Source organism: Narcine bancroftii, chromosome 9 (assembly GCF_036971445.1).
Source record: "Narcine bancroftii isolate sNarBan1 chromosome 9, sNarBan1.hap1, whole genome shotgun sequence".
Taxonomy (NCBI): domain Eukaryota; kingdom Metazoa; phylum Chordata; class Chondrichthyes; order Torpediniformes; family Narcinidae; genus Narcine; species Narcine bancroftii.
Genome location: NC_091477.1, coordinates 57,311,805 through 57,324,961, shown reverse-complemented (window position 1 = coordinate 57,324,961; position 13,157 = coordinate 57,311,805). Strand labels below are relative to the sequence as shown.

Sequence of the window (13,157 nt, the reverse complement as noted above, 5' to 3'; positions counted from 1 at the left end):
TTTTCTTCATGATGACATTAGTATGTTGGGTCCAGGAAGTTCCTCTGAGAAAGTGACTCCCAAGAATTTGAATTTTCTCACCCCGTCCTAACCCTGATCACCCAATGATTGTAAACCTCTGGTTTTCCTTTCTTCAAGTCTACTATCAGCTCCTTGGATTTGGTGTCATTTATGGTTTTTACACAGCTATCACAATAATTTCCCGATGATAATTTTTACACTTACCCTCCATAGTGGCCATTCACACAGGAATGACGTTTACACTAAAATACCTGAGTCACTGTGATTTCAAAGGCTGGATGTCAGTTGCTGTCGATCGATACATAGACCCTGTGTGCAATGTGCAGCATCACTGCGTCGACATTGGACAGCAGGGAGCCAGGGAGAGTGATGTGGTAATGACAGTGAAAGAGAGGAGTGGAAGGAGAGGCTGGCAATCCCCACACTAGGCTGGGACTCGGTCCATATACATGGCAGAAAAAACACAGAAATGCTGGAGGATCTCAGCAGTATCCACAGGATACGTTTCAGGCCTGAGCCCTTCCGAAGATATATCGGTAATATATCTTTACCTCAAATGGACACTGCGAGACCAGCTGAGTTCCCCTGGCATTTCTGTGAAAGTGACCTCACATCTCTCTGGAAGTGAAGGTGCGGGTGAACCTGCTGGATTTACGTTCACGTATGTTCGCGTTGGAAGGTCCTTGGTTTGAAACCATTTCCTCAGCGACTGAGCAAAAATCTTGTCAAATTATAACCACAGTGGATCCTGCATTACACAAAAGTGCAGGAGAAGTGAAACAGGTTAAGAAGAGAGACAATCATGCTAAATAAAGGGGCGATAACTGTGTGCAGGTTGCTGTATCCCACACCAAACCTCACCAAAATGCAACGGATCATTGTATTTGCTAAATCTGTCAATCCAATGGTATTAATTACTATACATTACTATAACAATAATGGGGCATGAAAAGTGAGGCAGTGTCTTTGGTTCATTGATCATTCAGGAATCTGATGGCAGTGGAGAAAACGCTGTCCTTGTGCCGCTGATCTTTTTTACCAAAGTGGGCAAATGAGAACGTGACTATCAGTCGGTGGGAAGGAATGCCAGCTGCTGTGGAAAAAGTGGCGCAAGCTGAACATGTCATCCCCAGTTGTCAGGCAAGTCATAGGCATTAGCACATTGTTGCAGACTCCCTGCAGTTCAGTTTAGACTGCAGGCAGTCCACAAAATTGTCTAGGGCTGCTGTGGGAAAGTTTTGGAATGGGAATGTCACACATTTCTGTTCCAAACTTTTTAAACAGCCTGCATTGTGGGAATTTTGCGAAAATTTCCCATTTCACAGTAGCTGTGTAAAAACCATAAGTGAGTGCGAGGTTGTTGTTGGTGCCCCATTCAGCCATGTTTCCTGTATGCTAACACATTGCCCCTCTTTATACAGCCCACTATCATCAGAAAATTTGTAGATGGTGCTGCTGCGGCACTGAGCCACACAAAGGTGGAAAGCAAGTGAAGCAATGCCAACCATTGGAACTTGGGTTTGAATCCCATGCTGTCTGTAAGCAGTTGGTACGTTCTCCCCATGTCTGCTTGGGTTTTCCCAGGGGGTTCCTGTTTCATCCCACTGTTTGAAACATACTGGGGATGTAGATAATTGTGCTTGGACTCGGGGGCCAAAAAGCCCTGTTACCATGCTGTTTGTCTAAATTTAATTAAAAAACACAGCCCTGTGGAGCTCTGGTGCTGATGGAGATTGTGGAGGAGATGTTTTCCTAATCCACTCTACCTGAGGTGAGGAAATTCAGGATCCAAATGCACAATGGAGTAGTGAAGACTTTGTCTTGGAGTTTGGTGATTAGTTTTGAGGAGGAAGATGGTGATGAATGTCAAACTGTAGTCGATAAAGAGCATCCCGATATATGCATCTTTGCTATCCAGGTGCCAGGGATTTGTGTCGAGGTGGCATCTGCCATAGACCTGTTGCTACTGTAGGCAAATTGCAATGGATCCATGTTGTCACATAGTTGATATGCCTCAACACCATCCTCTCAAATCTCCATCACCGTGGATGTAAGTGCCAATAGTCGGTAGTGTTTTGGCTGCTCTTCTTGGATGCCAGTACAATTGTGGCCTGTTCGAAATGGGTGTGTTCCATACCCTGTCAGAGTGAGGTCTTGTAGAACATAGCCCAGTCAGTCAGCACAGGTTTCCGGTACTCGGTAGGGTATTCCATCATGACAAGATGCTTTCCCTGGATTCACTCTTCATCCCTTACGTCGACGTCAAATACTGCATCAAGATTCCTCCTTGATCCGACTGTCAAATAGAGCATAGAAGGGAATGAGTTCATGTGAACCTTTGCTGTCTCCTATTGCACCAGATTTGGGTTTTGTAGCAGGTTATATCATTTAGGCCCTACCACAGCTGTCCCAGTACCCTTTGCTGTTTCTATTCTCATCCAGATTCTTCACTTTGCTCAGAAGACCTTTTATAGGTTGTATCTGCTCCTTCTGTACTGATGTGGATCTCTGGACTTAAATGCCTGTGATCTGGCTCTCAGCAGGTTCTGGATTTCATTGAGATACACGGCGCTCCTCTCAGTAACAGGGAAAAACCTGATCATTAGGTGCATGGTACTGCTGTACATCTGTGGCCTGTCCCCCTCAACTCCACCTTGGCAGTCACCAGAGCCGTTTTCCAGTTCATGTCGGGTTCCAAAATAGAAAGGATCTGAAGGGTCACATGAACATATCACAAGATAATGGGAGTATTGGCCCAACAGACCCCACATCCTGATGATCACCTTTGAGAGTGGCTGCATCAGGCTGTGTGTGGAACCAAAGTAAGAGGCACCAGGTTCCAGGTGTTGGTAAGGATAGAACTGGCCCTTTGCAGCTCATTGTCCCAGTCAGATGGATATTGACACACTACCAAACACATTTGATCACAGGTCCATCAGGCAGTGGTCATCCTAGAATGTCCTGCAGACACTGAGAGATGAGGACTTGATGGATACTGTGGGATGGTTCCCTAACAGATGGTCCAAGTAGCAAAAGTAAGGTTGAGAGAGGCAGAGGAGCATCTACAGGATTGCCTTGAATTGGTGGACTGGAACATATTCAAGAACTCATCCATAGACTTGAATGTAAATGCACATGTATCATAGGATACGTTAAGACCGGCATGGACAAGTGTGTGCACATATCGTGTGTTCCCCAACCAAAGTCTTGGATGAATCAGAGGATTCGCTACTTGCAAGGGCATTTAAGGCCAGGGATCTAGATCTCTACAAGTCCAGGTATGACCTGCGGGAGGCCATCTCCGAAGCAAAGTGGCAATTCCAGAGGACAGAGACAGCTATGGCAGGGTGTGCAGGCCATTACAGCCTACAAAGCGAGGGTGAACATTGTAGATGGCTGTGATGCTTCATTACCCGATGAGCTGAACACCCTATTTCCCTGGTTTGAGAAGGAGAACCCAACAGTGCCAACTAGAATCCCTGAAAAGACTGAGGACCCTGTGATATCTGTCTCTGAGGCATTATTCAAGAGGGTGAACCCTTGCAAGTTGTCAGGCCTTGATGGCGTACCTGGAAAGGTACTGAAAATCTGTGCCAACCAACTAGCCGGAGTGGTCAGACATTTTCAACTTCTCACTGCTGCAATCAGAGGTTCCCACCTGCTTCAAAAGGGCATCGATAATCCCAGTACCCAAGAAGAGTATTGTGAGATGTCTCAACGACTATCGCACTAACATCCACTAATAGTAGAACTTTCTGATGCTGGTCTTGGCCAGAATTAACATGGATCTAAGCAAATATCTGGACCTACTGAAATTCACCCATCATCACATTCACTCCACAGCAGATGTAATATCACTGTCTCTCCACTCATATCTGGATCACTTCGAAAACAGCAATTCATACATACGGCTGGTCGTCATGGACTACAGCTCAACCTTCAATACCATCATTCCCACAGTGCTGGTCAAGAAGCTACAAACTCTGGGCCTCTGAACCCCACCCCACCCCCACCTCTGCAACTGGATCCTGACTCAGTTTGAATTGGAAACCTCCTGTTACTGATTATCAACACAGGCGCACCCCAAGGATGTGAGCTTAGCCCACTGCTCTACTCATTATACACCCATGACTGTGTGGCCAGATACAATTCCAATGCTGTCTATAAATTTGCAGAATCACAAATGGCAATGAGTAAGTGTACAGGAGGGAGATAGATCAGTTCATTGCCCTCAACATTAGAAAAACCAAGGAGATGATTGTGGACTTCAGGAGGAAGTCAGGCGGACATGACCCAGTCCTTGAGGGCTCAGTAGTGGAGAGGGTGAAGAACCTCAAATATCTGGGTGTCAACATCTCTGAGGATCTGTCCTGGGGCCTCCATGTTGATGAAATCACAAAGAAGGCTCACTGGTGGCTATACTTTGTGAGGTGTCTGAGGAGATTCGGTATGTCACTGAAGACTCTCAAAAACTTCTACAGGTGTACCATGGAGAGCATTCTGGCTGGTTGTATCACTGTCTGGTACAGAGGAGCCAATGCTCAATACAAGAAAAAACTCGAGGGTTATTAACTCAGCCTGCAACATCACAGGCACCTGACTTCACTCCACTGATGACATCTGCAAGATGTGGTGTCTGATGAAAGCAGCCTCTATACTCAAAGACCCCCACCACCCAGGTTACGCCCACTTCACTCTACTACCATTGGGGGAAAAGGTACAGGAACATTAAGGTAAGCACTCAACGGCACAAGGACAGCTTCTTCCCCGCTGCCATCAGATTCTTGAATCCAAAGACACTGCTTTACTTTTTGTGCAATTTTTTTTTAATGTTGCAAGGTGGTTTATAAGAATGTTTTGCACCCACCACTCTTTGCACAAAAAAACCACCTCTGATATCTCCCCTAAACTTTCTTCCACTCATCTTAGTATTTGCTATTGTTAAAGGTGATGTCTGTCTACCCTATCTATGCCCCTTGCCATATTATACATCTTTAAGTCACCTCTCATCCTTCATCATTCCAGAGGGAAAAGCCCCAGCTCTGTCAACCTTACTTCATAAGATACATTCTCCAATCCAGGCAACATCCTGGTAAATCTCCTTTGCCAACATTCTTGTAATGAGGCGACCAGAACTGTGGTCTATCCAAGATGCTGAAAAGAGAGAGATCAGTTGGAACAGAATAAGAACAACATAACTATTTTCATTCTGATGCTGCTTCAAGTCACCAAATTTTGTGACTTGTTCATGACAATAAATTCTGAATCTGATTTACGGGTTGTTCCCAGGGATGCAGAGCTGACCTTTACTCTGCCTGAAACTTGTTGGTCTTTCAGTACGTTGAGGGAATGCTGCTGACTGGCACATTCCAGGCTTGATGAATACATATTGATGGATGCTCGGAGGCCTGGTGCAGCCCATGTATGGGCACTGTGGGGAAGGACCAGTCTAGTCCTTCCATTACCAGTCATCGAGGGCCTGAAACTGGAGGAGAACCCCTCAAACAAAAGGAGTCATGACAAAGTGCCAAAGAGGTGCTGAATAGAAAATTGATAAAAATGTATGAATATGACAATAAAGATGTGAAAAGACTTTGAACTGGTTTTTTTGTAAATAATTTAGTGAATAAATTTTAATTTTGAAAACATGTTGAGCTAATCCAATGCTCAGAAAATGGTTCCTCAAACCACATATGACAATATTGTTTAAAGTTACTTTCCTGATGTGAAGAAGTAAATATCATGTTGTTCTGGGATATGATCTGTGATCTATAGTTAAACCCCACCCCCTTTACCTATTTGTCTTAATAATAAAAAGGAAAAAGAAATTCTCCTAACATCTAAACAAGGTTATCTGTCCACATTGTATGAATCGAATAATGGCTCCCAGACAGGGAGTCCCCGGAGCAACCACACCACTTAACTCCGCAGATGATAATAATCCATGAATCTTATCAAATTCACACTTTACAGCTTTAATATTACATCTAATTTTTGACATGAAACATATCTTACATAAGGGAATTTTATGAGTATTATTTGTATAAATTGTTTTCAATATTATTTTTGGACATGTAAGAGTTATGATTTAATTGTTTAATTATTATAATTGTTGAATTTTATGTCCTGAATGAATTGTCATGTAATAATGGTTCTGCTTCTAATTTACAATTGATATGTGATATGCATATATGTTTTTGTTATTATTAGTTTACCTTGTGTAAAGGGTTTTTGTTAAACTCAATAAAAATATTTTATAAATAAAGAAGACACAAATATTAGCTCTGACCTACAAAGTCATGCCATGGGACCCTCTATGTTGATCTGAGAGAGTGACTTGTTCTGGGTTTACAATCTCATGAGAGGTTTGACACTTCTTAACAGTTCAGTGGAGAGCTATTCTAACTGATGCCCTGTCGTCCATGGAATGAGGAATAAAAGATGTGTGATTATTCATTTCATGTGTCTCTCTCTATGGTGAACAGTTCCAGCACGTTCTGCTCCAATTTAATATTACATTAATTCGACATGGCTGTATTAATCCAAACCATCTAACCTCTAAACAGAAGTTATTTCAATGACCACAAGTCTTATCACCTCTAACTTGCACCAGTTCTGACACAGACCAGATGAAAGATTCATGTCTGGTGCTGAATCGGCCAGGAGCCAGTCAGGGAACGAAGATAGAACCCAATACTTGACTGCCTTTTGAAGAAGATTGTGTTTTCAGGTGAGGGGTGGATTAGTATTAAACCATAGCAACACAAGAACTGCAGGTGTTGGAATCTTGTAAACAATGAGAGAGAAAAAAAGCAATGTGCTGGTGGAACTCAGCAGGTCAAGCAGCGTCAGAAAAAAAACGGTCGGCATTTCCAGTGGAAACTTCATCACTGCTCCACCTGCTGGCATCCTCCAGTGGATTGTTTGGCATTGGGTTCCGGCACCTGCAGCTTCCTGTGTGTCGCTGAGAAGCTGGAGTCCTTGTTGCGAGACAGTTTAATGAGGGGCATGGAAAAGTTGGTCTAAACGTCTGCCCAGATTGAATTGCAAAATTAGTTTCGGGAGGTGAGGGTCCGGCTCCGAATGCCACGGAGTCAAGGAGAGGCAGAGGGGAAAGCCTCGTCCCACCCCACCTGCCCTGCAACGTTCAGCTTCACCGAGGAGAGGCCGGACAATATCCCTTGGACTTGCTGCGAGGAGAATGGATACCTCTGGACTCCTGATTAAAACAGTGATAACTCCAGTTTTTGACCAGGCCAAAAATGTCAATAACAATGTCACCATTGATTTAGTGACGCTCAATTTCTCCAAAGCATTTGATGTCATTTCCCACCATAGATTACTTAAGAAGCTTGACATAATATTCACTCCAACGCTAAAAGATGGATTTCAAGTTTCTTGACAAGATTTCTCCAGTGGGTGTGTGTGAATGGAAAAAGCTCTGCATGGCGTCCAGTGTTAAGTGGTATACCCCAGGGCACAGTATTAGGCTCACATTTGTTTTTACTCTACCTCAACGTTATTCACGGAAAAGTTACAAGCACCACTAGACGTCTGTTTGGTATACCATCCAATTAAGTCAGCTGATGAGGAGGACGCTCTCCAAAAATATCTTGATAACATGTAGAATGGTCACAAAAAAGGGGCACGCAGTTCCATCCTTCCAAATGTGAAATCGTAGTGGCCCGGGAACTGAGTCACGACCCAGCTCACAAAATGACCTATGAACATAGCAATCGCGAGGGCACTATGGGGGCCAACAGCCATCATCCCGTGTGACCTCCCACATGGCAGGAAATAGCAGGAATGCCAGCCAGTCAGAGGCCGGTGCTGCAATGATGTTACTCCCATCATCAGAGACAGGAAGTGAATATCAACAGAGCTGGTCGTGCAATAAATCAAGCTTCAACCTTGACTCATACTATGTGTGTCGTTCTTACTCCACACTTCACAGCGTGCATACGCTTCCAAATCATACGTGTCACCAGGAACAGAAAACCAGGGTAAAACATAATACAAAATCCTGGGTGTCACCCTTGATGAAACTAAACAGACCACATACTCTGGCATCAAAATCCAGAATGACCCGTGTTCACCTGCAACAGGAGTCCAAAGGTTTCTGAGACGAAACTTTCATCTTTGTTCAACTTCTGTCAGAGAGGTTGTCCCTCGCCCTCATCAGACCCCATCTGGAATGCACAAGTAGGTGCATGGGACCCAGACACAACTTCCATTGAACGAGTCCAGAGATAGGCAGCCCGATTTATTTAGGTGGAGCTCTCTCCAAGACGGTTGTGGCCTGACCAGTTTTTACAAAATGCTAAATTGCCAGCTCAAATATAGACAATCAATCCTACTCTGAACCCAAGCCCGCTAGGTGCAGAGAGGGCAAGCAAACCAATTTGTAGGGCCATCTTCCAAGACAAATGTGTACAGCAATTCATTCTTCCCCCGCACAATTAAACCATGGAATAAGCTTGACTCTACCACATTCACACAACCAGACCCATTACGTTTAAGACAGGTCTTTCTCAAAAATCTCCTCCTTAAGCACACCCTCGCCCACCTCCAGTTTAAATTCTTCTCCCCCCCCCCCCCCCCCCCCCCCCCGGTTTCTACCAGCCTGTTTGGGATATTTACTGCAACAAAAACCCCACGGGCTGAGCATCGGTGGGGGAAAAAATGAACAGAGGACGATTCAGGTCGAGAAGCTTAATCAAGAATATTTACTGTCACTTATACACTGGTTGGAAACCCGCCTTCACCAGGTTTGCAGGTGAGCTCAACCGTGATTTCGACATTAAATCAATGGATTGCTCCATAAAACGGAGGGAAAGGTTCTTCTTTAACAAGTCTCTGCTTTTTGCCAATACTGGTACAAAAACATTTTCACACGAGCCCTGAGGGCGGGATTAGACAGGCAGTGCTGCGTGAGTTTTCCGGCGAGCCCTCCCGCAGTAGCCGATCCTCCGCCGGCTGCCGCGGCGCCTCTCTACTCGCCATCTCCCCCTTTGGTATCCGCTGACTTTTCTCGGCGTCTTTCCTCCATTTGATCCGCCGTTTCTGGAACCAGACCTTCACCTGCAAAATAAAGAGCAACATCGGGTTGAAACCGATCCAGGGAAGGCGGGGGTGGGGGGTGCGCGCTTTGCTTTGAAACGACAGCGTGCGAGGGACCAGACGCTCTGCTCTGTCCGTCAGCGGCTACATGCTGGAAGGCGTTACCTGGAGGACTGTCAAGCCGAGAGCCACTGCCAAGGCCACCCGCTGGGGGCCAACGATGTAACGCTGCTTCCCAAACTCGCCCTCCAACACAGCGATGTAACGCCTGCTCCTGACTGAAGATCGCCCTGAAACGCTTCCACTTGCGCTCTCTGGCGGGGTTCGGGAGGGTCCGGGCAGGCTGGCGGCTTCCTTCGGCTGAGAGGGAAAGGGAGAGGGTCATCAACACTCGGAAATTAGTCAACGGGTCGAGCAGCACCAGTGGGGGAGAGAGGGAGGGAGCGGTGGTGAAGAGAGAGAGAGAGAGAAAGCAGGAGAGAGAGTGAGTGGTCGCGTTTTCGGGTTGGGTTCCTGCGCCTGCAATGTCGTGTGCTTAAAAAAGTCACCGATTGGCAAAACTAAGTCGTGGATGTTGGAGACATGAAAACAAAACCACTGCAAGCGCTCAGCAGACGGGTCAGCCGGGGACCCCGCACTTAGCGGGTCGGTAACTGCGTCTCACGACGGGGGGGGGGGGGGGTGAGGGGGGGGGCTGCCAACGCCACTGGGCGTCTCCGCCCTTTCTCAACTTACTTCAAGCGGCGCGACTAACCACGAGAAATGTCGAGCATGCCTTCTCTCACAGGTTGAACAGCTGACCTTACAATATCCCAGAGTAACCGAATGGAACCCGGAGTGGGGGCAACGTGAACAGGAAAGTCACAGTCCCCGAACGCGCTCACGGTTGAGACGAAAAACCCCTTACCTGCACAGAAGGGGCTCCAGGCGCGGTAACACGGACAACTGTATCCTGTCGTCTGGCAGAGAAGGGGATGACCCGGAGGCAGGAGGGCGCAGGCAGCCCGGGGGTAGGAAGGGACGCGGGACCCCGGCTGCTGGACGCGCCGGACCTCCGAGGGAGTCTTGGAAAGCAGAAAGTCGACACTGAAGGTTCGCTTCTTGGCTGGAGTGTCGGCCTGGGGCACGGTCTCCGGGGTGGAAGCCAGGGCCGGGTAAAGCGCCCAAGCTTCGGGGATAAATACCGGGCGAAGTGACCCGTCCAAGAAGCCCGGCTGCATTTTGAATCACAGAGATGGACTTTCTTTTAATGTCGTGGCAAGACGTGAATGAGAGCCGATCTGATGGACATGAGTTTTATACTGCCCCGACCCCGCCATGACCTGTGATATGCAAAGTGTAGCCAGGGGATTTTTGTCTGGATCATCGAAGACCAATTGACTAAGAATAACTTGTTGCGACTGGTTTCTGCAGACCCTACTCTTAATGCAACCCGTTGTTCAATTGCAGTGACCCCCCCCCCCCCCCCCATCATCACCGTGCTCTGCTATAGAGCCAGTAAACCCACCCATCGTGCTGTTGCTTTTGAGTTCAGTCGAGTCAATTAACAAGTTAGCATCAAGAGTGGTGATCGCAAAACCGCATTATTTAGGAACATCAACGTGCAAGCCTGAATTGTGGGCGACACCTTCATCCTCTTCCCGCAGGTCTGGCGGGAGCTGCTGAGTATTTGCCACGTGTTCTGCTTGTACTCCTTCACCAAGAACACAGAAAACACCGAGGGAAAATTAGCATCTGTGGAGAGAGGAACAGTTAGAATCCGATTTATTGCCATGAACATTGCCAGGAAATTCGTTGTTTTGCGGCAGATTTACCGAGCAAATGTTGCTGTAAGTTACATAAATAAATTCGTGCAAAAAGAAGAGATGGTGAGTCAGTGTCTGTGGTTTCTGTTCAGGAATCTGAAGGTGGAGGGGGAGAAGCTGTCCTTGTGCCACTGGGTGCTGGTCTCAGGCTCCTGCCCTATGGTAGCAGAGTGAAGAGGCCTTGGCCAGGGTTGTGGGGTCCTTCAGGATAGAGGCTGCTTTCTTAAGACACCTACTGATAGCCATGATGTGGTTGGCTGAGTTCACAGCTCTTTGAAGTTGTTCCTGTCCTGTGCATTGGCATCCTCCATGCCAGACAGTAGCTGTTTTCACACCGCAGGTGAGCAGTGATCCTACTTTGTCCCAGTGACATTCCTGGGAAGCCTTTCACATTGCAGTCCAAATTCCTGGGAATTTGCCCTCCTCGGGAATTTAGGGTTCCACCTCCAACTGATGATGCATTACACACTCAGAGGAGTAAGTTCACACCCCTCCCCCCCCCCCCCCCCCCACCTGTCTGTCTGTCAGTCGCTTGCCTGTCTGTTTGCTAGCTTCCTCCCTCCCCACCGGCCAGCTCACCCCCACCGGCAGCAGAATGTTTGATGAATGGCTGATTTGGTTTCCCATAGTCCCTCACGCAGCTGGATCCGCTCTGGGAAATCCAGCTGCGTGAGGGATTATGGTTAACGAGGACAGCCATTCATCCCCCATTGTGCTGTCGTCACAACAGGCCAAAGTGGCCTGCTGTTTTGCTAATGTTGAGTGTTGGTGTGACACCTCTCTCAACAAACTGATCAATCTCCCTCCTGTCTGCTTCCTCATCTCTGTCTGTGATTGTTGCCATCAGCAACTTTGTCAATTACATTGGAATTGTGCCTGGCCACAATTTTATACTGCCCCGACCCCGCCCTGACCTGTGATATGCAAAGTGTAGCCAGGTGTAGAGTGAGTAGAGAAGTGGGCTAAGCACATCCTTGGGGTGTGAATGTGTTGATCGTGAGTGAGGAGGGGATGTTGTTTCCAATTCATACTAACTAGTCTTCTGATGAGGAAGTCAAGGATCCAATTGTTGATCAGCGCTGAGGGTGTGATGGTGTCAAAAGCTGAGCTGGAGCTGATGAAGAGTAGCCTGATGTCCATGTTGCCATTATCTAGGTGATCCAGAGCTGCGTGGAGAGCCAGTGATATTATATCTGCCGTGGAGTGATTGCGGAAACTGCCAAAATGTCTGGCCTGGAAGTCAGCCTGAAGAAAACAGAGGTCCTCCATCAGCCAGCTCCCCACCATGACTACCAGCCCCCCCACATCTCCATCGGGCACACAAAACTCAAAGCGGTCAACCAGTTTACCTATCTCGGCTGCACCATTTCATCAGATGTAAGGATCGACAACGAGATAGACAACAGACTCGCCAAGGCAAATAGCACCTTTAGAAGACTACACAAAAGAGTCTGGAAAATCAACCAACTGAAAAACCTTACTAAGATAAGCGTATACAGAGCCGTTGTCATACCCACACTCCTATTCAGCTCCGAATCATGGGTCCTCTACCGGCATCACCTACGGCTCCTAGAACGCTTCCACCAGCGTTGTCTCCGCTCCATCCTCAACATTCATTGGAGCGCCCTCATCCCTAACATCGAAGTACTCGAGATGGCAGAGGCCGACAGCATCGAGTCCACGCTGCTGAAGATCCAGCTGCGTTGGGTGGGTCACGTCTCCAGAATGGAGGACCATCGCCTTCCCAAGATCGTGTTATATGGTGAGCTCTCCACTGGCCACCGTGACAGAGGTGCACCAAAGAAGAGGTACAAGGACTGCCTAAAGAAATCTCTTGGTGCCTGCCACATTGACCACCGCCAGTGGGCTGATATCACCTCAAACCGTGCATCTTGGCGCCTCACAGTTCGGCGGGCAGCAACCTCCTTTGAAGAAGACCGCAGAGCCCACCTCACTGACAAAAGACAAAGGAGGAAAAACCCAACACCCAACCCCAACCAACCAATTTTCCCCTGCAACCGCTGCAACCGTGTCTGCCTGTTCTGCATTAGACTTGTCAGCCACAAACGAGCCTGCAGCTGACGTGGACATTTACCCCCCTCTATAAATCTTCGACCGCGAAGCCAAGCCAAAGAAAGAGAGTGATTGTGATAGTAGGCTTTTAAAAAATCGGGCTCCTGAGTTGCGGACTGACGGCATCATCGCAACATCATCATCTCCCCTTTGCAGCTGCTTTCAGCAGTATTCCTTTTATGGAGGAGGTGGAGTGTA

At 47.4% G+C, this 13,157-nt stretch overlaps 1 protein-coding gene across 1 annotated transcript; it reads right to left on the bottom strand.

Annotated features, from left to right (window-relative positions):
* Positions 1 to 8,724: 8,724 nt before the first annotated feature.
* LOC138743552 (homeobox protein Hox-B2-like) lies at positions 8,725 to 10,592 on the bottom strand. Its single transcript, XM_069899048.1, has 4 exons — positions 10,589 to 10,592; positions 9,989 to 10,320; positions 9,247 to 9,441; positions 8,725 to 9,102 (listed from the first exon to the last, which is right to left on the bottom strand). The coding sequence occupies exons 1-4, from the start codon at positions 10,590 to 10,592 to the stop codon at positions 8,911 to 8,913; spliced, it is 723 nt and encodes a 240-aa protein (XP_069755149.1). The 3' UTR covers positions 8,725 to 8,910.
* Between the last annotated feature and the right edge of the window lie 2,565 nt (positions 10,593 to 13,157).

Bases quoted from the DNA above. Each gene is read 5' to 3' on its own strand.
- LOC138743552 (XM_069899048.1), bottom strand. The intron at 9,442-9,988 runs GTAAGGGGTTTT...TTTCCCTCTCAG, and splicing joins CTGGAGCCCCTTCTGTGCAG to CCGAAGGAAGCCGCCAGCCT. The intron at 9,103-9,246 runs GTAACGCCTTCC...TTTATTTTGCAG, and splicing joins TCGGCTTGACAGTCCTCCAG to GTGAAGGTCTGGTTCCAGAA.